Source organism: Gallus gallus, chromosome 7 (genome assembly GCF_016699485.2).
Source record: "Gallus gallus isolate bGalGal1 chromosome 7, bGalGal1.mat.broiler.GRCg7b, whole genome shotgun sequence".
Taxonomy (NCBI): Eukaryota; Metazoa; Chordata; class Aves; order Galliformes; family Phasianidae; genus Gallus; species Gallus gallus.
Window position 1 is genome coordinate 30,117,760 of NC_052538.1, and position 22,155 is coordinate 30,139,914.

General features: G+C 39.2%; 3 protein-coding genes across 9 annotated transcripts in view; 1 reads left to right on the forward strand and 2 right to left on the reverse strand.

Annotated features, from left to right (window-relative positions):
- MAP3K19 (mitogen-activated protein kinase kinase kinase 19) overlaps window positions 1-2,539 on the reverse strand; it is a 37,399-nt gene extending 34,860 nt beyond the window's left edge. For 3 of the 4 annotated variants that reach the window (XM_025152332.3, XM_046944129.1, XM_040704276.2), the window contains exon 1: window positions 2,334-2,539. In XM_025152332.3, coding sequence (XP_025008100.2) covers window positions 2,334-2,374 — 41 coding nt within the window. In that variant the 5' untranslated portion in view covers window positions 2,375-2,539. Of the gene's footprint in view, window positions 1-1,317; window positions 1,436-2,333 lie in introns of those variants that run through there. The other variant, XM_040704277.2, reaches the window with a different exon arrangement.
- On the forward strand, window positions 2,070-21,285 carry RAB3GAP1 (RAB3 GTPase activating protein catalytic subunit 1). 3 transcript variants are annotated; one of them, XM_003641627.6, is made up of 25 exons: window positions 2,070-2,095; window positions 2,208-2,263; window positions 3,523-3,598; window positions 4,832-4,964; window positions 5,211-5,289; window positions 5,650-5,769; window positions 6,317-6,482; window positions 7,129-7,228; window positions 8,684-8,765; window positions 8,941-9,009; window positions 9,664-9,737; window positions 10,246-10,338; window positions 11,443-11,612; window positions 11,727-11,825; window positions 11,998-12,170; window positions 12,765-12,819; window positions 13,103-13,474; window positions 14,526-14,663; window positions 15,656-15,883; window positions 15,987-16,083; window positions 16,173-16,276; window positions 16,390-16,505; window positions 17,132-17,234; window positions 18,728-18,748; window positions 20,072-21,285. In XM_003641627.6, exons 1-25 carry the CDS (start codon window positions 2,078-2,080, stop codon window positions 20,312-20,314), a joined length of 2,985 nt encoding a protein of 994 aa, XP_003641675.4. In that variant the 5' UTR covers window positions 2,070-2,077; the 3' UTR covers window positions 20,315-21,285. The 3 variants fall into 3 exon arrangements, with proteins under 3 accessions (XP_003641675.4, XP_422135.6, XP_040560239.2); XM_422135.8 differs by lacking the exon at window positions 18,728-18,748; XM_040704305.2 differs by lacking the exons at window positions 16,390-16,505; window positions 17,132-17,234; window positions 18,728-18,748; window positions 20,072-21,285 and having other exon boundaries at window positions 15,987-16,070.
- Window positions 2,471-22,155, reverse strand: part of ZRANB3 (zinc finger RANBP2-type containing 3) — a 57,037-nt gene continuing 37,352 nt past the window's right edge. Inside the window, exons 22-23 of one of the 2 annotated variants that reach the window (XR_003076036.3) lie at window positions 3,141-3,248; window positions 2,471-2,788 (exon numbers count right to left, since the gene is read on the reverse strand). The gene's annotated coding sequence lies outside the window, so the exon portion shown is untranslated. The remainder of the gene's footprint in view (window positions 2,789-3,140; window positions 3,249-22,155) is intronic. The other variant, XR_003076037.3, reaches the window with a different exon arrangement.

A 22,155-nucleotide genomic window follows, 5' to 3' on the forward strand; every position in this document is an offset into this window, starting at 1 on the left:
GTAACCACAATGCAGCTCACATCAACCCTCTTTCCTAAGAAACTCAAAAGATTCTTAAAATCAATCTCAATTTTTTAATTTTTTTTCTGGATTTGGGGCTCCTTCTGAAAAACTTGGACTTCTGTTTCTCCAATGACAAGAATACATAATGTAATTAAGCACAGTGAATTGAAATGAATAGAAGAAAATATTATCAGCTAGTGTCTATATTACAACGTTTCCCATTGTCTTTACTATTTAGCAAACAACTCAGTTGAAAAAATACAGACGAAATTGTCAGATATGTGTACAAATACACAGAAATAAACATGCATTTAAAGATATATGAATGATAGCCTTGAATGCATTAGAGTTACACAGGGTTACTGAATGCTAGTGAGGAAGATTATGAAGTCCAGAATGGAGAACTCGTTAATAACGCACCTAATATGAATAATGTGTGTATGGACTTTTTTCATCTACAGGTAAATAACGTTTTCAACATTCATTATACAAATTATTCCTAACAGGTACTACTGCTGGCAATGGTTTGGGGTTGGATTTGTTTACTTATTTGTTTAGCTCATAAGTACCCGTTTTTAGTCTTTTCACAAAAGCCTATTCTTCCTTCACACTTGAGCTCAGGACCCTCAGCAGATCTTCTAATGGGAAAGCAGCCCAGTATCACAGTGCTGCCAATGGTAAGATGCATGCAACAGATGGCAGGTAGCCACTCTGTCCTTCAGAGTCATTCAGGGCTCTGTCCTTCAGGAATGGTTCTATTTCAAAGTCACGACAGAGGTCACTGGAAACGAATGGTGGATTCAGCATTTTGCCACTTATTGCTAGTCAGAAAAAGAATATGGCTTTTGTTTCTCATTCTATCAGCAAAAAGTACACAACATGCCTTCAGCATGCAGCAGCCTTCCCAAGAGACTCATCCATTTATCCTAGATTAAATTAATTATAACAATTCTGCGTGGCACTTTTGTGCGTGTGTGTGTGAGAAGAATACTGCTAATACCAAACAGTGCTGCACCCTGACATCGGGCACTACTGCCATGGGAGCTTTACAAAGGAGGAGGCAGAAGAGTACTGAGACCAAGGACAACCAATATTCTGTGGAACAGCAGCTGTAGAAGCAAGCACTTTTGATTTCCCCTTATGTTAAACACCAGATAACTCATTAGAAGGGTCAGTATATGAGCCTGTTAAGGGTTATACGTTGAACTTTGCCAAACTTTCCCTTTTTTGAATATTAAAAAACAAACAAACAAACAAAACCTTTCAAAGTAACAGCTGAAAAGGCTCTAGAGATAGACCGAAGCCAGCCCTTACCGTGTGTTTTGGCAGCGGAGCGCGGCAGAGGCACGGATTCCACACAGAGCGACGTGCGGGCGGCGGCGGGGCAGCGGGCCCGGGCCCTATCCCTGTCCTTATCCCTGCCCCTATCCCTGCGGCTCGGCCGGCCCGCCGCGCTTCGTTTACACCGCGTTGCCACGGCAGCGGGCAGCGGAGAGGCACCAGAGCCCGCTCCCTTCTCTTGACGCTTTCAGTGCTTCGTTTACCTCTACGTCATTTTGCCTTTACAGCCAGCCCCCTCACACCTCGGCGTTCGCTATCACCAGTAAATTCTCATCAATTATTCTCTGTCCCTTTGCAGGTAGCCTTATGCAACAGGCCTTAAGGATTACGTTATTTATTTGTATATTTATGACGGAGAAATAGCAATTTGTACCGCAGGGAGGGGGAGAAGGGGTAACGGTCACAGTCTCTGAGAGAGCTTCGGAGGGAACTCCTGTGGGCGCTGGCAGCGCTCTCCAACGTGAGAAGGCTACGCTGCGTTAGGCCGGGCGGGACGCTGAGCCTCGTGGGGACACCCCGTCCCTGACGAACCCAGAGAGTCTCGAGAACAATCCCAGCTTTACACCGCCGCGTGGGAACCCCTTCTCTCCTGAAGAGGCCCCTCAGATGGGAGAAAGTTCGACCACACCCCCTCACGAAGCGCTGAGCGGGGATGAGGCGCTGTGTGAGGCAGCCGCCCCGTCCTGCGCGCCTTCCCGCCGGCCCTTGCGCGTGGGGCGGGCCGCAGCGCAAGATGGCGGCGGACAGTGAAGTGAGTGTTTTCTCTTTCCTCCTGTCCCGTCCCGCCCCGTCCCGTCCACCCCCAGCGCTCCCGACCCGCGGCCGCCTCCCCGCTCACTGCTTCTCCCGCTCTCTCCCCGCAGCCCGAGTCGGAGGTGTTCGAGATCACGGACTTCACCACCGCCTCCGAGTGGGAGAGGTACGGCTTGCGGGCGAGCAGTGGGGCTGGGGCCGGCCCTGCTCCCTCACAACCCCGGGCGCCTTCTCACCTTCCTTCCCCGGCCGGATTTCTGACGGCATCGGCCGCCATTCGAGTTCTCAGCAACTCGGTGGCCTTGTTTTTGTTGTGAGCTGAACTGAAGCAGGCAGTCACGGAAGGTGTTGTTATGTAGTGCTCAGAGGAAGGGATCCCTGGGGAGTGCTGCTGCCCCCCTGCACAGGTTGCGTTTGGGCTGTGTCAGTGCTCGTTTGCAGTGGGTAAGAGGATCTAGGCAGGCTGGTTCTGAACTTGGTGGAAGATCAGGTTTAGCAGGCACTAAGCCCGCTTGCTGAGGATTACAGCGACCATCCAGAAAGCCCATGTGTTGTAATGTAGCAGCCGGGTGCTTGCCTTGTGGTTGAAGCCTTTCAAAGTTAGTACAGCAGCACACAGAACAACGTCAGGAGAAGATTGCTCTGCATTTGTATGGATTATTCTTGAAAATACTTTTTCCAATGATAATACCTATGATAAAAAAAAAAAGATTTTAAGGTCTGTGTTTACACTTGAATTTAGATTACAATTATATGTCTGACGTGGTTTTGATTTTTCTGTAAACTATGAAGTGGGGCTGTTTCGTTGCAGTACCAGACAGATGTATAACATCAGTCTCAGTTCTTCCAACTCATGTTGTCTTAATGCACGATCTGTATACTGATCTGAATTAAAGCCTGTGTTCGCCATAACTGGGACGTATTTTAATTTTAGCTGGTCGTGCTTGAAACCCTTTTTGCAAAACCGGTAATTGGGGGCTGGGGTAGGGTGGGAAGGGTGAGGAGGGGAGACAAAAAGCATGTTCCCCTGTGTTAGAAATTACCTTTTGGGGAAAAAGTGCTGCTTGAAGTGCAACTGAAGTGCTCATCAGTGAAGCGGTTGGATTTATGGATCCCCAGAGGTCCCTTTCAACTTCTCCAGTTCTGTGACTCTGTGAAAATGGGTGAGACTTTATAAACATTCAACGCATGTTCATAACAATTGCTAACAATAAGACTTCTCTGGATGTGAAACTAAAAGCACCACTTCATTTGTACAACGAAGCAGACTGTTCTTGTTGTGGTCCTTGGTATGCTATTGTTTTTTCCTTTGTTTTAAAGGAATTCCCCAGTAGGACTACTTGTTCCCTGCTTTTGGGAGTTGAATTACAACACAAGCTGAGCAAGCAATCAGGAAACATTAATACCTTTTTCCCTCCTTACCAGATTTATTTCAAAAATAGAAGAAGTGTTGAACGACTGGAAACTTATTGGGATTTCTTCAGGCAAACCTCTGGAAAAGGTCAGTTGGTCAGTTAGAGCTTCCACGGAGTCTGTTAGAATTATGAACTATCAGTACCCGTGGATATGTTTACGTGTGTTCTTATTTACTTAAATGTGGCAGCTAATGATCCGCGTTAGGAATTTCACTTGTGAAACTGGCTATTGAACAAACAAGTGCTGTGAAGTTACTGGAAGTCTGTCAGATGGACAATTTCCTTGATAAATATGGCTATTCTTATAGGGGCTAGTGCTGGGGTTTTTTCATTGCCAGTTTTCCATTTGGGAACATGGTTTTAGCTGCTGTCTATTCTCGATGAGCTTATTTATTTTGCCCTCCCTGGTGCATTTGGCACGCCTCACGTGGATGAGGTTTGCATTGTGTTACTTGTGACTCAGTGCATCTCATAGAGAGACTTTTCAATTTTTTCTCCAGAAGTCTAATTAGGACCTTTGTGATGGTGCTTCAGTCCTGTAAAATGTGTGGGAAATTAAGGGATTGTATGGCTGCCATGTTTCCAGAGGAGTTCTATGACTCTAATTTTAGGGTAACAAGTATTAGGGATTAAAGCTTATGGTATCTAGTGAACTAGTTGTCAACCATAGCTGTCAGCGTGTTCCTGCATTTTGTGTTTTCTACATTGGACCTCTCATTTTCTAGTGAGAAGACAATTTTACAAAGAGTGGTTGTCCACATTACTTCTAGTAGCAACTGTACAATTCTGTACATTGCTGGTGATTTTTTTTTTCCCCCCTCCATATATTTTTCCTTTGTAGTATTTTTTTGTTTAAAATTTTATTATCCTAACATGGGAGTTTTGAAGGTTTTCATACATAGTTATTTATCAGTGGAAGTCAGTTCAAAGTAAATACTGGTGAAGTGTTTGCGTAGAGTGGTAGAGTAGACAGGGACAGGTAAGTTCTGAGGTGGGAAGGTCTTGGTGGTGGGCAAAGTAGAGGGTGCGTGTGCTTAAGATGTGCAGTTTCACACGAAGGGAAATATCTGCCTCTCATTGCCTAATAATGCTGAAGACTTTTGGGGGGGATATCTTGTCCTTGAAATGCAAGTGATTGATGTGCATTTTAGCATTCAGCTAACTTTATAATTAAGTGCTTTGAGAATTAGCTTCACGGTAAAGCATGCCTGGCTGTAAAATAAAACTGCAGAAGGACAAAAGGGTGAACAAATATTAACCTGAATTTATGTGATCAAGTAATAGCTTTGTTTGTTGCTTATGTCACTTTCAATCTACAGGGTGTATATACCACTGGAGTGTGGGAGGAGAAATCAGATGAAATTTCGTTTGCAGACTTCAAATTCTCAGTTACACATCATTATCTTGTACAAGAACCTGGTGACAGAGATGGGAGAGAAGAAGGTGTAGAAGGTAGCTGACTGTACTCTTTTGTGCCTGAAATATGTCACAGGTGTTGTAAGGATGTGACAAAAGACAATTTCAGAGTGTTGATTTCATAAGCGTTGATTTGCATCTGCGTGAAACTTTGGGCTATCTGATGGGTTGGACTTGACATTTCTGATTTTTACTATGTCTTACAGTGAACAAATTGCTAAAGAAGTAAACTCTTAGTTAAATGGATGCTGATGCTCTTACGTGTCACTTTTTTTTTTGCAGATGCCCTTCCTCTGCCTATGCAGGACTTGCTCTGCATGAACAATGACTTTCCTCCTAGAGCTCACTGTCTAGTGAGATGGTATGTATACTGTCTGTCTTCTTTAATACAGAGAAACATAGCAGTAGATTGTTTTTAGGTCTAATTACAGTTCTTACTAACTTTAGTAAGAAACTCAGGACTGGTACACCTGGAAATCCTCGTATGACTTCAGCAGTGTTTGAGCATTGTTGAATTCGTGTAGTGATGTGATGATCTACAGTACTGCATTCCCAGTCAGATCTTGGCCTCTTTGAAAGAAGTGACACACAGCAAAATACGAGTCATATCCTATTGGTGACAGTTGGATTATTCAGGTTATAATATTTCTGACAATTCTGTGTTTGAGCTGGTTTCTTGGAGCACACAAATATATTGCCTTTTCCCTGCTCTTTCTCTAAGGTACGGCTTACGTGAGTTTGTGGTTATTGCTCCAGCTGCAAATAACGATGCGGTTCTTAGTGAATCAAAATGTAACCTTCTGCTGAGTTCTGTTTCTATTGCATTGGGCAACACTGGCTGGTAGGTGAAAACATGAACTTTTTTATATGCTCAGGTGAAACTAGTGTACTATTTATGTAGTTCTTTATTTAGGAAGAAGTATTTAGTTGTTAGTGAATTACATTGTGTTTCTTGCATTTGCACCATAATACTGTTACAAAAAGACTTTTAAAATATCTTCCCACAGTAACTGTATAAATAAATATTGATTCAGTATCTTATTTATATTCATTATTGTATGAAAACCTCAAAGGCTTAAACTGTTGTATGTTGTTGGGATAACTGGCATTCAGAACATAACTTTTGGAAGATTTCTTCTCTGTGTGGTAACTGTAAATTTCTATTAATTATTAGTACCTTTCAATAATTAGACTGAAGCTAGCAGGTCATTGATGAATCTTTGCATTTGTTTTTCTCATGACAATTTTTAGGCATTCTCTTTAATGATGAAATTAAGAATATTTTTCTGCAATTAATACTAAGCATTTTGAAAAATGTTTTCTAAAAAATACGATGTTTAAAAAGCTATGAGATGGCAGAGGTGATCCAAAGCGTGAATGTTTTACAGTCAGGTGCCGTTGTTTGTGCAAATACATCAGAAATGGCGACGTATGTATGTTGGAGAGTGTCAAGGTCCAGGAGTTCGAACTGACTTTGAAATGGTTCATCTTCGCAAAGTGCCCAGTCAGTATACTCACTTATCGGGATTACTGGATGTCTTCAAGTCCAAGATTGTAAGTGCATCTGTATATACATACCTGATACGAAGAATCATTACTGTTACCTGACTGCCATTCATTTATGGCATTCTACTGTATCTAGTAGTAGAAAGTAAAATTCTCCACTGGCATGTGAAGAAATCTTTCTGTTTTGCAGCCTACTTGCAACAACTCCCTCTTTCATATTCCCCACACAAGCTCTATTTGCTTCTTAAAAGGAGAGGGGAAGGTTGAGGTGCGTGTTTGTTCTGATACTTGGAGCTCCAGCACCCAACCTACTATAAATAGTGAAGAACAATGTGATAGTAATCTGAGGAGTTTGAGTGGACTTCACTAGAGTGGTATGGCTGACTACAACACTTTGCTGGCTACCAGCATTAGTTGTAATCTCATCAAAACACTGAAAAAGTCCTTACTGAAAACCTGACATATTCTTTGTTAGTTACTTTTACAGTTAAATAGAGCTTGTAAATGTTGCATGGGTTTTAGAATGTATATATGCTTAGTTTTAGCACAGTTGTCTTGCTAAGCAGTGGCTTTACAGGTAATTCTTGGGGGTTTTGCAGTTCTGATGAAATTTATGGTAGTTTGTATAAGAATTACTTAAGTTCTGTATGAGGATATTTTAGAGGATGTGCACTTAACAGTGAATGTTTTCAAGGGATGCCCGTTAACACCACTGCCTCCAGTTAGCATGGCTATTCGGCTTACGTATGTGCTTCAAGATTGGCAACAGTACTTCTGGCCGCAGCAGCCACCAGGTGGGAGTTTTGAGTCCATATAGTAACTTGTCTTAAGATAAACAGTAAATGCTAAAGAAAACGTTTCTGTATCTTCGCAGAGGAATTAAAGGCTGGGATGAGCTAGCAAGTTCAAAGCTCTGAAGATATGACTGTGGCTTATGTTTGTGACAGTTGTTTTTGTTAGCATTCAGGCAAACTGTGAAATGTCTAGAACTGTAGTATCTGTCTGGAGAGAAGAGGATAGCTGTCCATCGGTCTGTAAAGAATTCTGCCCTGAATTCCACACAGAAACTGCTGGATTCATGTTTTGATAGATGTTACTACTTCACAAGAGTACTGGTCAATTATTTCAATAAAATGGCTGATTTTAATGCTTTGCTATTTATTAACAATAGAAAGAGGAGAAAATCTTGTGTGGACCTTGCTTGAGATAAAACTTTGGATTATTTTGTTGTTATCAAGCAAAGGAGTTAATTTTTAATGTAGAAAAAACTGCTGATCAAGCCTTCTATTATATTAGCTCTTATTGAGGGGAGAGGTGAGGAAAAATAACATGTCTTCAGTCTGAGGTACATGTATGAAGCTTGATAAGTTTGCACCAGTATTGCTACTTAGAAAAAAACTGTGCTAGAATGCTTACTTAGTAATCTCATAGTGAGCTCTCGTGTGCTTCCTTGGTAGTCGTTCTTGAGTTTTAAGGATTTGTTCTTACCAGACCTACTCATATATAGCATTTGGGTGAATTAATCATCTGTTCTAATACCTCAGTTGTTTTGTCAGTTGATCAGATGCATGTGATATTAAGGATCAGATGTTATACTGGCATTGCAATACATTATTAGCCATTTAAATTTTGATCAGTGAAGTGTATCAGTTTTTGTGTCGTCTTCAATGTGTATGACGTTGGAAGTGGCTGAGGATGCTGGTAGGCATCTTTGGCTTCCTAGTAGTAAAAGGAATCCTCTAGATCATTGGATCTGAGTCTTTAACTGCAGGAGGCACAGTGTATCATTTTTCTTTGAAAATTTTCCCACAGCCTTGTCAAAGTAGTTGGTTTCTCACCCCTGCTGTTATTTTCCAGACTTCTTTTTTTCTGAATGAAACTAATTTCTTGCCCAGATCTTTTTCTCACAGATTTGTGTCTATTTGTCCTTGCGTGAACTTGAACTCTTTAAGGTTGTCTTCATAGCTGTCATCTGTACCTCTGTGAGAGGACTAGCCTTTCCTCAATGCAAATGACAAGAGTTTTATTTGTCATTTTGATTATCCAGTTGCAAGATTACTTCCTAGTTTCTGTTAAAAGCAACTACTTTGGCTGTGTGCTAGGATTGCATTTTCATAGCTCTATCATCTTAGCTATTCAGTTATTTTCTGATCAGCCAACACATTGCAGTCTTACTGTGAAAATAAAATTATATGCTTTTTCAAAAACCCAATGAATTCTGTATGGAAAATGTGTTGATTTATGTTCAGATATAGATGCTCTAGTTGGAGGAGAAGTCGGAGGCCTTGAATTTGGGAAGTTACCATTTGGTGCCTGTGAAGATCCTATTAGGTAAGATAGAAGCTCAAAAACCTGCTTTTTGGTGTTTTTTGTTTTGTTTTATTTTTTTATTTATTTAAATACAAGTTATAAATATGTTATAAATATATAATTTGATTTAAATATAAACAGTCATGTAAGTCAAGATCTTAAGTTTGATAGACACCTGTATCCTGTTCTGTTTCAGTGAGCTCCATCTAGCCACCACATGGCCTCACCTAACAGAAGGTATAATTGTTGACAATGATGTCTATTCGTAAGTATTTTGTCTGAATTGCAGATATCTAGATGTGCACTCTTCACCTGTTAACTGCTGCATTTAAGTGACATTAGGACTCTGTATCTGGCTTTTTGCGGAGTGCTAAGGTCTACTGATAGAATGTCTGCTCTGGAAAAAATATTTTTGAAGTGTAATTCTGTGTGAGAAAATGTTATACTGTGATCTCAACAGAGCGTATGTCTTGAGGCATATTCCCATGCTAACCTTACAAGTTTTGTGTATTGCATTTTTTCTTGAAATGATGATAGCAAGATTTAGAAAGCATTAGGAGTTCACTGATTGCCATCCCTCTTCCTAAAGAGGAAGAGTAATGTACACTGGTACATCAGAAAGGAAAAAAAAGAATTGTGGTCTACTGTTTTAAGTCATGCAAAAATAATTTTTCAACATCAGTAGACTTCAAAAGATGATTTTACTTAAAATTGAGCTGCGTTGTTCTTTTGATTTGTATTCATGTCATATATGTACATGAAAACAGACTCTTGCTTACATTTTGGAATGCTTTTCATGTTCCTCTATGTATAATTAGGTATATATTATAGCTTCCTAACTATGAAATTTCATGTAAGAATTCAGTGCTCATCTCTTGTATACCTGTGGTTACAGAATTAAACTACTTTTATTTTCTAGTGACCTGGATCCTATTCAAGCACCACAGTGGTCTGTGAGAGTCAGAAAAGCAGACAATCCTCAGTGTCTATTGGGTAAGACATCACAATTTTGTATCTTTTTATTGCTTTTAAGCTATTAAATTTAGAAGTTAGAATTGAATGATTGACTCCCTGATGACCTGGTTCCTCACTCCCCTAATTTCATTGAGTGTACTGTATTTTGGGCTTCTTTTTCCAAGAACACAAGCTTTGCAAATAGTTTCTTATAGGTTAGTCTACATCTGTGTACTGTTAACTTCAGTGCAGTTCTTACTTAATCAGGTTCCAGAGAATAAATGTTTACTGCGTATGTTCTGTTCTGCTGCACAAGTTGCAGCTTTCTTTGAGTGAGGTCTGTGCTGTGGAGTGGTGGCTGATTAGGTGTCTAGCAGTACAGTTTCTGAAACTACAGTTAGATAGTTTAAGGACATTTTGTGCTTTGGAACAGATGATCGTGCTTATTCAGAAAGAGAAAGTTACCATCTTTCAAGAATTACTTGATGGTTAGCTTATTGTTCAGTGAGATTTTAATCTAATTGTTCAGAAACTGTTTCTCTTACAGGTGACTTTCTTAATGAATTCTTCAAGCTTTGCCGTCGGAAGGAGTCAACTGATGAAATACTTGGAAGGTCTGCATTTGAAGAGGATGGAAAAGGTAAAGCTAAAATCTTGTTGACTTACATTACTTGGTTGTTATTCATTTCACAAATCTGACCTTTCCTGTCCACTTCACCTGACTTCAGATTTAGCAGTATTTTATATTCTTTACTCTCAGGCATTTTCTGGAACACTCCTACAAATTTGGGTAATACTTAATATGAATTCTTAACATGAATTGGCAATTTTAGCTCCTGAAGGCCCAGAGGACAAATTCCTATGTCATAGTTATGTTTTTAATTAGAAAATGAGCCTTTGCTTTTGACTGGTTATGTGTAAGACTTGGTTTTGAGCAAGCATTAAACAGATTTATCCACATTATTTTCTGTATTTTTAGACTCACTTTTTTCTGCCTTTTGAAATACTATGTTATGTACTTCTAAACAGCCAATTAAGAGTGTAATCTGTTTGAGAGTCTTTGATCTCCTCTCCTTTTCAAAGGCGTATCTTACTGAGAGAGAGAAATGTAATGAAGCTAAAACCAAAATTGTTAGACCAACAGGTCAAGCATTATCCCAACAGTGTGGGGATACTGGCATCTTTTCTGATGTTCTTGTCCCTTTCTTTCAATCCTCTCACTTTACATGTTGAATATATTTTGAAGGAGCTCAAGAACAAAAGAAAAGAAGCTAGCTAGTTAGTTTTAAAAGGTGTTAGACTCTTTAGAGTGTGTATTACTTCTAGTGCACAGGTTGTCTAATCTAAAGCTCCAGCATAAACTTGCATGTTCTGTTACCTACAGTTTACTCATTTTTACCATGTATAAATGGGCTCCTCAGCAGGTTTTTTTGCTCATATTCTCCTGTCATTATCTGCAAGTGTGCAGTACTTGCAGTAGGTGGCGGGCACAACCTACAGCCAACCCAGTCTTGTCTTCATTCAGAAAAAATAAATCAAAGGTGGCTGGTCTGTGACTCCTTTGTGACTCCCGGTTCTGCTATATAACTTTGTGATGAAGAACAGTTTGTATCAAGGATCAAACGTCAGCATGAGGGTATAGCCTAGGTTAATAGGGTGTTAAAAATCAGTGTGAGAAGTATAGATTGATTACAACAGGTAGACTTTGAGTTGATTTTGTTTTTTCTTCTTTTGAATTGCACAGAGGTTGCTGATATCACTCATGCTTTGTCAAAGCTCACTGAGCCAGCACCTGTCCCAATCCATAAACTATCTGTCACAAATATGGTTCACAGTGCAAAGAAAAAAATTCGCAAGCACAGAGGTGTAGATGAATCACCTTTGAACAATGAAGTTTTGAATACTATTCTTCTGGTAAGTGAACAGAATTAATTTTAAGAAAAAATATTTCTGATGTCAGTCTTATTATTTGAATTGCTTTGATCCACTTCTTGAAACGGCCTAAGTTTTAAATTTAATTTCTTCAAGTTCTTATTTCCTGATGCTGCTGACAAACTGGCAGAGGGATTTGAAAGCCGAGCTAGCACTTCATCAGGAAGCAATCCTCCTCCAGAGAATGAAGATTACGTAAGTTATACTAACTGACACTTGACATAGGGAAGACAGGGAGGGAACACAATCTTTAGTGCATGTTAATGCGGACTTTGTTGTGTTTTATAATTGATAAATTTTGGAAAGATATAAGGAACACACAGATTGTATGGTTCTGTATTCCTGCTTTCTTTTATTTCTTATATAGAATCTCTTCAGTCAGTTTAAATCTGCTCCTTCTGATAGTCTGACGTACAAACTAGCTTTGTGTCTTTGTATGATAAACTTCTACCATGGAGGAGTAAAAGGAGTGGCACATCTTTGGCAAGAGTTTGTGTTAGAAATGCGCTACAGATGGGAGAACAACTATCTTATTCCAGGGTAAGATTTATTTATTTAATTGCAAATGCTATCTGATGCTTTTATTATCTCTTTTTCCTAAAGCAAGAAAGGAGAGGAAGTAGGGAAAGAATCTGCACGCTCCATTAAACTTGAGATGTCTGAAGTTAAAGAGCATTCCACTGTTTGGAGGAAGAAGAAACTTATGGAAATGCTTAGCTTCCAAATTATCAGATAAAAATGACTGAGCTGATATAGTGAGAAAGAACTTTTTCTAAGGGAGCTGTTCCCAGTTCCTGTTGGTATAGTTGCCTTTTCAAGCAGCTGATGCTGTTTCAGCTATCATTCAAATTGAAAAGTGACCAGGAAACGCAGAATCAGTCTGCTTTATACTGCTACAATTGACCTCTGAGCTTCAGAAATGATCTCTAGGAAATAGATGTAGCTTAAATTCTGTGCTCATTCAGTCACTAGCTAGTCTACTGGGTCTATAGAAGAGCTGCATAGTGAAAGAGGTGGGGGTGGGTTCATTGTGGGCATCTGCCCCTTTCCTGGATTTCAGATGATTTAAGACCGTGTGTGTGTGAAACATTCAACTTCATAATTGGTAATAGTTACACTTCTACCTTTTGTTAGATTAGCTAATGGCCCTCCAGATCTGAGATGCTGTTTACTGCATCAGAAGCTTCAGGTAAATATCCCAAATTTCAGAATGATTTTTTTCCTAGAGAAACAGTTGAAGTCATAACCATTATTACTTAAATATGTTGGGGTTTTGTAGATTTAGTTATGCTTGTGTCATTTGGTCTGGACTTCCATTTCTTGGCAAAATCGTTGTTATAGTACCAATTCAATGGGAGCAGTGTCTTTTGGAATTGTAAGAGGTTTTTGTGATTCTCCAACTTTCACTGTGATGTTTTTTTCCGTAAAAGAAGTAATTGCTAAACACTTTTTTCCCCCATTTAACTTGTTAGATGTTAAACTGTTGCATTGAAAGAAAGAAAGCAAGAGATGAGGGGAAAAAGGGGAACATGTCAGACCGTTCACCTGGTGGTTCTTCTGGTGATACTGGAAAAGGAGCAGACCACTCTGGAGATAACCTGAAGGAGACTGATAAAGAAGTTGGCAAGTCCTGGGAATCATGGAGTGACAGTGAAGAGGAATTTTTTGAATGTCTGAGTGACACAGAAGATCTGAAGGGAAATGGACAGGAAAATGGAAAAAAAGGAGGAACAAAAGAAGGCAACAAAGAGCCTGTAAATCTAAAACCAGAAGGTCGTCTGCATCCTCATGGGAAGCTGACACTGCTGCATCCTGGAGAACCTCTCTACATTCCCATAACACAGGTTAGATAGCCAGAGCTGAGCCAGATACGCAGAGTGACTGTCATGCAGTATGATTCATTCTCAGGATTGTGAAGTTGCATATCATTTGCAGGTTATATATTTGGTCCTAAAGTTTTGTCTTAAGAACTGATTTTCAATATTTATAACCTCGTGAAGCTGTATAAAGTGAAATCTTGCATGCTTTTACCAAATTTAACTCAAAACACATTTCTTTCATTTGAAATGAGAACTAAGCTGTCTTGTCTACCTCATGCTTAAGTTTTTTCCTTATTTCCAATTCCTAAGGCATCTTCCATTCCCTCCCTATTTTTTTCTTATGTTTCTCTGGTATGACACACCTAAGACTCCATGTGTTTGGTCATCTGAGCTGATAGTAATTTCCATCAGATGGACCAGAGTACTGGATCGGTTTTGCTGTTGCTTCTCGTCTTTTAGAGACACACTGAGAAATATTTCAGAAGGCCACAGTCATCAGCTTAGGACCTCACTGTCTAAAGCACATTTCCCCATTGAACTGGAAACCTTGTCTAATTCTGACTTTCTTGTAGAGGGGTGAAATAGGAAACAGTGGTGTCAGAGGAAGTAATGTGAATTCAGCCATGCATGAATACTGTGGTTTTCATTTGAGAGAAATTTTCCTAACTGATGTTGCTTTGCAAGAACAAGCAAAGTGCAGTGAGGCAGAATGTCATCAGTTAATTATGTGCTGACAGTATCAGTGGCAAAAATTCTGCATTTCTTTACAACAGTGGTCTAATCAAAATCGTATCAGTCAAGCATCAAGACCTAATCTGTTGTTTTTTGTATTATGACAACGTTTCTTTCTAGCATTACTTCATTTTCCGGTAGTGTTTGTTTTGTTTGGTAGCATTTTTCAGATGCACAATTTCAGGTTAAACAGTTTAAGCCAAAGAAACTTACGATTATTTCCTTAAAGTACAAATTGAGTACAGTGAATTCCTGGTGACAGGGAGCTGTCAGCCACTTCCTCCTTAATAAGGGCTAAGATGAGGAGAAACTATTTGTGAACTTGCCTTTTTCTGTCTCACAGGAACCAGCACCCATGACTGAGGATTTGCTGGAAGAACAGTCCGAGGTTCTGGCAAAACTTGGGACCTCAGCAGAAGGTGCACATCTTCGAGCACGCATGCAGAGTGCCTGCTTGCTCTCAGATATGGAGTCTTTTAAGGTAGTACTACCTGAAAAATTTCACGAGCCTGCTTTTGTCTTAATCAAATTGTTCTTGCATGTGTTGAACAGTTTTTAAGAGTTTTATGATGAGTTTTTTTCCTTAGGCAAAACAGTTTCAAAACAGTTTGAAGTTGAAATTAAAAACTAGCTGATAAAACTGCATAAACACTTCAGAATCTATGACTATCCAGTCTGTTACACTGTAGTGTTCTGCTGAGTTTGTACAGTGTTGGATTTGTGTGGCTTTCTTTGGGAGATTAAAAAAAAAAAAAAAAAAGATGCCACAACATGGCATTTAGTTGGTAAACTGGAAATTAAAAATCAGGATAGCCCTTATCCCCCCTCTTTTATATGTATTTTTAAGTTCCTTTTTGAAGGAAGAAGAAAAGGAACTTCTGTAGTTAAAAGATAGAAAGTCATTGCTGGAAGCATATTAATGCAGCCTACTGATTCATTCTTTCATTTCTGTCTTACTCTAACAAGCTCATGTGTTGTGGCTCTGGGCAGCCTGGTCTGGTGGTTGGCAACTCTGCCCACAGCAGGGGCTTGAAACTAGATGATCTTTGAGGTCCTTTTCAACCCAGGCCATTCTATGATTCTATGATAAAAACTTGTGAGAATGTAATATTTCTTGCATATATAAAGTACCAGGTAGAAGCTTGACTTCACGGTATGACTGAGTTTGCCTGCAGTAATGTGTGAATCTCCTGTTTTTTTGGGGGGGGAATAAGGTTTCTTTTTGTTGATGGTGTGGGTTCCACATACATTCTCCCCTCAGACCCCCACTCCACTGTTTTGCTTTGCACTTCCTTTTTTCCCCTCACCCAGGTCTCTTTTCTAGTGTACGTTTTGCTGACTATCAACAAAATTCCCTGAAATTGTTGCTCATAGCCTATGGTATGCCCTCAAAACTATACTGCCTTCCGACCCATGTTATTTTACTTTTATAGGATTTTTTCAGGTACAAATTTAATGTCATGTTCATTCCAGGCAGCTAACCCTGGCTGTTGTCTGGAGGATTTTGTGAGGTGGTACTCTCCTCGGGATTACATTGAAGAGGAAGTGGTTGATGAAAAGGGAAATGTGGTAATTAAAGGTGAGCTGAGTGCCCGAATGAAGATCCCTAGCAACATGTGGGTAGAGGCCTGGGAGACGGCAAAACCAGTCCCAGCACGGAGGCAGAAGAGACTCTTTGATGACACTAGAGAAGCAGAGAAGGTAACAATTCTGTGACTAGTGATAGATGCTTATCTTTTGAACTTAACCTTAACTTTGAGGAGCAGTTTTGATCATTAATGTATTAATTTTTCTGTCGTTAAAGGTACTTCATTACCTTGCCGTTCAGAAACCAGCTGACCTTGCACGGCATCTCTTGCCTTGCATCATCCATGCAGCTGTACTCAAGGTAAAGGAAGAAGGTAAATAATGTTTAATAAATTATTATGGTATTTTAGGTTGAACACTAACGCAATAATGAGAACTTGTTTGGTTCTTTTCCTCCTAACAGAAGTACTAGAAAATATATCTTCAGTTAAGAAGATTATTAAGCAGATAATATCCCATTCCAGTAAAGTTCTACGATTTCCAAATCCAGAGGACAAGAAGCTAGAAGTAAGACTTTTGTGTTGGTTCACACTGGAAACTTGATAGATTTGTTTGTGGGAATGCTAATTTTTTCTATTAAAATTTTTCTACTTTTCTAAAATTTTTCTACTAAACTACAGGAAATCATTGCTCAGATTATGAGTGTGGAAGCTATCATTGCCAGGGCCAGGTCTTTGAAGGCAAAATTTGGAGTAGAGAAATGTGAAAATGAGGAGGAGAAGGAAGATCTTCAAAGGTGACTGATTTCATGTATTTACTTATTTAATTCCCTTGAGTTGTTTTGTTTTTTCCTCTGATGCTCTTCTATATTAGTGTCAAAATTTAGGACACATGGAAGCGATGATAATTCAGAAATACCAAAGAAATAAAAAGTGACAAGGCATGTTTCGTTGTGTCACTACCTGCTGTCAGATTTACTTTCTGTTTAAGCTAACCTGTAACATACTTTAAAATAAATAAGTAGTTCTTACTGCTCTAGGTCACAGTTTAACCCCAATGGGTAACTCAGGACCACCATACTGCTCTCCCTCATCTTCCTCAAAAAGAGGAGAAAATATGATGGAAAAAATGTTGTGGCTTGAGATAAGGACAGGGAGATCACTCACCAATTAGTGACTGTCAAAGCTTAGCATGAAAGAATGAGTGATAGGGTAGGAGGCAATCATGGAAGGCTAAGGGGGGGAGTGGAAGTCTTACTCTGTGAAATGTAATTTTTTTCCTTAATTATTTAGAACAGAGAATTCAGAGTTAGCCCCCAGTGCTAATTCTGTTAGATGGAGACTCCCTCATGAGAAGCAATTCTATTTTTAGATTAGAAAACAGAATAATTACTTTTTTCTTTTTAATCATTTGTACCATCAGATTTGTGAACTGTCTCCTGGAGCAGCCAGAAGTGTCTGTTCTTGGTGCAGGAAGAGGACCTGCTGGCAGCGTTATTCACAAGCTGTTTGTGAATGCTCAGAGGGTAAGAGAGTTCTTGACTGCTGTGCTGATGCCTCAAACCATTTAAATGCAATAAGTGAACATATGATGGCTGTTTATGTTGTCTACATTTATCCATGTATTTTTATAAATGTGACCGCATTTTTGGGTGGGTTTTTTTTTTTGTGATGTACAATGTGATTTTAGCTACAACAGTATCCCACCAGGAGTACCAGGAGTAGATGACCTGGGATGTGGAACTTGAAAGGAAGTTGAGTAGGTACAGCTGTCATTAATATTTGATTTACTTTGAATGATAACAGTAATGCAATTGTGGCACAAATTTCTGCTTCAGTGAAGTTGTGTAACATGCACAACGTTACGGCAAAAACTATTGAGTGTGTTGATGGTTTCATATGGAATACAGAGAAGCATGCCATAATATTAAATACTTTTTAGACTGAGGCTGATACTCGAATACTTTCTGGTATGGAAACTTATGTGCTTAGGAAAAGTGTCAGTTCTCTCAACTCTGTATTTACTTTATTTATTGCCAGTGTTGTATCTGTTTTCTTGAAATCTTTCCCCATTTTATATTTTTATAAATAATGCCTTTTTCCTTAAGCAGTTTTTTTTAATAATTGGCTTGGTAAGTACTGATTTCCAAAGTTCTTGGACTGCAGTCAGCCTACAGCTTCTCTCAGAATTTCAACTATCTGTAGCATCAAATAATCTAACTAAAATTTAACTGCAGTGATAATAACAAGGTGGCATAATGTTGCAGACATCTTAAAGCCTGAAACTATGTTTAGAGATCACTGCTGGAAAAAAAAATGTTATTTGGAATTAAATGCTCTTAACGTATAGATGACATGATAATCTGTAATATTTTGCAACTCAATGTAAAAAAGGACCATTCTGAAAACAGGCCACGGCTATGTTGATAAAATCAGAACATTTGTTTTACCCTTAGCTTTTAGAGTCTAAAGTTCTCCTGTGTTGCAAATCCTGACGTGTAAGAGCCAGCTTTACTTTAAAGAATTTATCATAAACCTTAAGATTATGCAAGTGTATGCACTTTTTAAATAATGAATTTTGTTTTAAAAGTTGAATTTCTAATGTTAACAATGAGTAAAAATATATGCAATTTCTAGAGTTTGGTTTAGTAGCTTACAGCCACCTCCCACTAGCTGCTGGTCACTGTTAAGAATTCTTAGTGGGATGGGAGTTAACTTGCTACAGGAAAGCATGTTTAACCTACCATTAATTACTTTGGTAGAGAGTTGTTTGGGAATTAGAAGTTGAATGACTTCATTGTTCATTACCTCTTGACTCTGGACTCTTCTCTGGGTTGTGTAAAATATCTTATATTCTCAAGCTTTCTCAGGGAAAATATGATAGGAAATGCATGCTCTTAGAAGTAGAGTGCATGATGTCTCTTAAACCTACAGTCTCCTTCTAACCTCTTGTAAGTCATCTCTGACTTGCCTTTGTTTCTATCTTTCATCACTGGTTCTTTTCTCATCCCTTTTCAAGCTGACTGAATCTTCTGATGAGGTAACCAACTTTGTCCCTCATTTCCCACTCATCTTCCTTAGCTGCGTAGAGTTGAAGCTTTAGAGTACAACAGCCTGATGTGGTTGGTACTGTAGTTCATGTTACTGAGCATAAAAATAATGTGTTTCCAGAATGGTTTTTCCTCATTAACGAGACCTTCTTTTAGAGGCTATCAGGAAGAGAAAATTAAAAAAACAAAAATAAAAACAAGAAGAAAAAACAAACATTTCTTCAGGTGAATACTAATACTCACTGATGCTGAAATATGTGGCCTTCCTTCTATATTATTCTCTGTTGCTGTCACTATTTTTTTTTTGCCCATTAAACAGCCAGATGCTTTGGGGGAAGGTAATGATGTACAGTAGTGTGTGGGTGTCACAGGCCAGCTACTACCAAAACTGTTGAGATAGCAAAGCTTATTAAACTTCTGGACAAAGGTATAGAGGGGTTCTGAGAGGGAGAACTAGAGTAACTGAAGAATTATAGCAAAGGGAACATCCTCCCTGTTGGTTTCCTTGAACTGTTTTTGGAAGAACAAATGACACTTTTCCATGGTGACTGACACAGTGTCAAAGGCTGCAGAGCCAGGCAGAACTGGGTTGCTGCTCCTAGGGCCTGGATGGGTGAGAGCTGGAAGCAGAGGGAGTGCATAGGTCATCCTATGGGTTCTTCTGTGATGTTCTTAGTCTTTAGTTAAGGAGTTCATTACCCTGCTAGGCTATTTGTGAGTTTGTACATCTTTTGGGCCACCTGAGGAACAACCAGGAGCAGAAGTATACCATTCCTTCCGGTATGCAGTTGTAGTGTTGCTTCTTACTGGCAATGAGCAGAGATGGAGATTACCCAGTGTTCTGTTTACTCTGTGATGTATCCTTAGCAAGCCTGTCCTTGGTTGTGGAGAGCACACTGAAGTTGTGTGTTCAGTTTCAGAGGCAAGCAACTTTTCATCAAGATTCACTCAGTGGTGGCCCTTGTTACTTCTACAATGAGGGTGGCTTGACCACATCTGTAGCCATGAAGAGCTGAGGCTAGTTTCCTGACAGTGAAAGAATAGTTTTGTGTGGTGAAAACCCTTATTTCATGCTTTTCAAAACCCAAGAAGCTTAATCTGGGCTGAGCATTACCATCCACATACAAAGGTTCTTCCATCTGATTGTGTGCAGTTGATTTCTTGACATCCCATTAGTGTCTTGCTCTGTGTATACGTAAAGCCTTCTGATATTTACCATTGCTATCTTCCTCTTCTCCTCTTACAAACTCTTTTCTGAATTCTAATCGCAAGGAACAGCCTGCCCTGTAATTATACTTCTGCTTTTATTTCAGATTTCTGCAGTGCCTCCACTTGATGAAGAGCTGAGGAGATCAGGGCCATCAGATGAGCGAAGACTCAACGCAGGCTCCGTGTCAGATTTCCCACCGCCCACAGGCCGGGAGATCATTTTGCGCACAACTGTCCCCCGTCCTGCACCTTATTCTAAACCACTGCCCCAGCGGATGTACAGTGTGCTTACAAAAGAAGATTTTCGACTTGCAGGTGCCTTCTCAGCGGATACAACTTTCTTCTGATGTAACTATAGCTGTGTTACCTTGTGTGTCTTCACAAGTAGAATGTTATTCATTTTCCTTCAGGGAAGTTAACACTTACAGATCTACCAGCTTGGGGTGAGGAGAAAATAAGGTTGTCATTAGTGACAGAGAGTAATATTCCCAAGGACAGGCCTCAGCTGGGGTTTGAGAAGAATGCCTCCAAAAGCTCCATCTTGGAGGTCTGGAGAGGCTGCAGCAGTAGTTTTACTCAGACCTTTGAGGAAAGAAAGTCTAGGCATCCCCCGCTGTCCAAATGGAGCACATGTTTTTGCATTAGCTTGTTTAATTATGGATGTTAATGGGCTATACGCAAATACTTAATGTTCAAATTTATGCAGACTGTGCTGCTTTACAGTTCCTTATCAGACTTGATAAAGTGATATTAGCCTACTTAAATTGATGTGCAGACCTTAATTTGTATTTATTGCTAATCACAAGTATTAAGCTCACTATTTTTTCAGTTAATCTGTAAGTTGCCAATACTTCTAAAATACCCTTCATTTTATTTAAAGTGTACAGTACATTCTAGTTCACGCCTACCTCTCCTAGCCTTGCAACAATCTTTGGGCTATTAGCTACTATAATCCTATTAGTATTAAGCCTAACTCAGTTTTAGATGCTTTATATCCTTCCCTGCATGCAAGGGCCAAAGCTATATGTAAATTACATGTACAGAGGTGTTTTAAACCAAAGTAGAACTTACAGTAGAGACCATTTAAATGCATACTGTCTTTGATCTGATATGATAAAACAATTCTATTACATGCTGTAAACTAACTCCGTTGAATATCATGTTAACACTATGACTTGTAAGTGCCAATGTTGCTTGACAGTGATCTTACTGTGTTTTAATCAGAAGCAGCAGATCAGAGTTACATTACAAAATGAAATGTAAGAACTACGGCATTGTTGACGTTACTCAATAAATCTAAACCTACTAGTTCTCAGAACTTTTCAGGTTGGAGTGGTTTTATCGAAATACTACTTATGTCATCCTTCCATAGTTATTTGATATAGGAACAAACTTGCTTGTGACTATATCATGTGTAAAATGTTAAGTTCCATCTATCTCAAATACTTCTCTCTGATAAATAAGCATCAAGTAAAAATAGGGTAAGGATGTTAACTTACTTTCTTTAGAGAAAATCTTGCCCTAAGACTTTGTCCCACAGGCTTTTTGTGTTCTATATAAGGCAGATGCCTTTGTTAAATAGAAGAAAGGGCAAAGGCCAATTCAGCTTTTGCTTTATTATCTAATTTTGTAATTAATTAGTTGCACTAGATGAATTACTAAAGAAGTTTAAGATTACTTACCATTTCCTGGTACTCTTGCTTTGCACCTCTCCTGCTATGCTTTGAGTGCATTTTTATATTACGAATGCAGCCTCCTGTATAGGTTGAATAAGCTTGAAAACACTTCATTTAGCTATCACTCAGGCTTTTACTGGTGCTTGGTCTTTCAACTGCCTGACTGGCTGCTTTGCTTCGGCATGCTCAGAGAATATGAGTGCTGTAACATTCTGTCAGCTGCTTAAAGGTGTTTGGGTCTGCTGGAAAGGTCCAGTTGTTTTAGTTTATGAACAATGGTATATTTGCAGTAGTACCTATCTTAATCTTTACCTGAGAAAAGCTATGCAAGAATTTTCTCATAAGGGTAACTGATGAAAGCAGTTCAGTGTATTTTAACTAAATATGCCTGGAATTGTAGAGAACATAGTACTTTTAGAAAAAATGATCTGCAGTGTGCTAATACCATACAAGGAGCAGGGGAAAGGCACTGAAGCATTAATAACCATCAGCTCTGCAATTTTGTTAAAGAC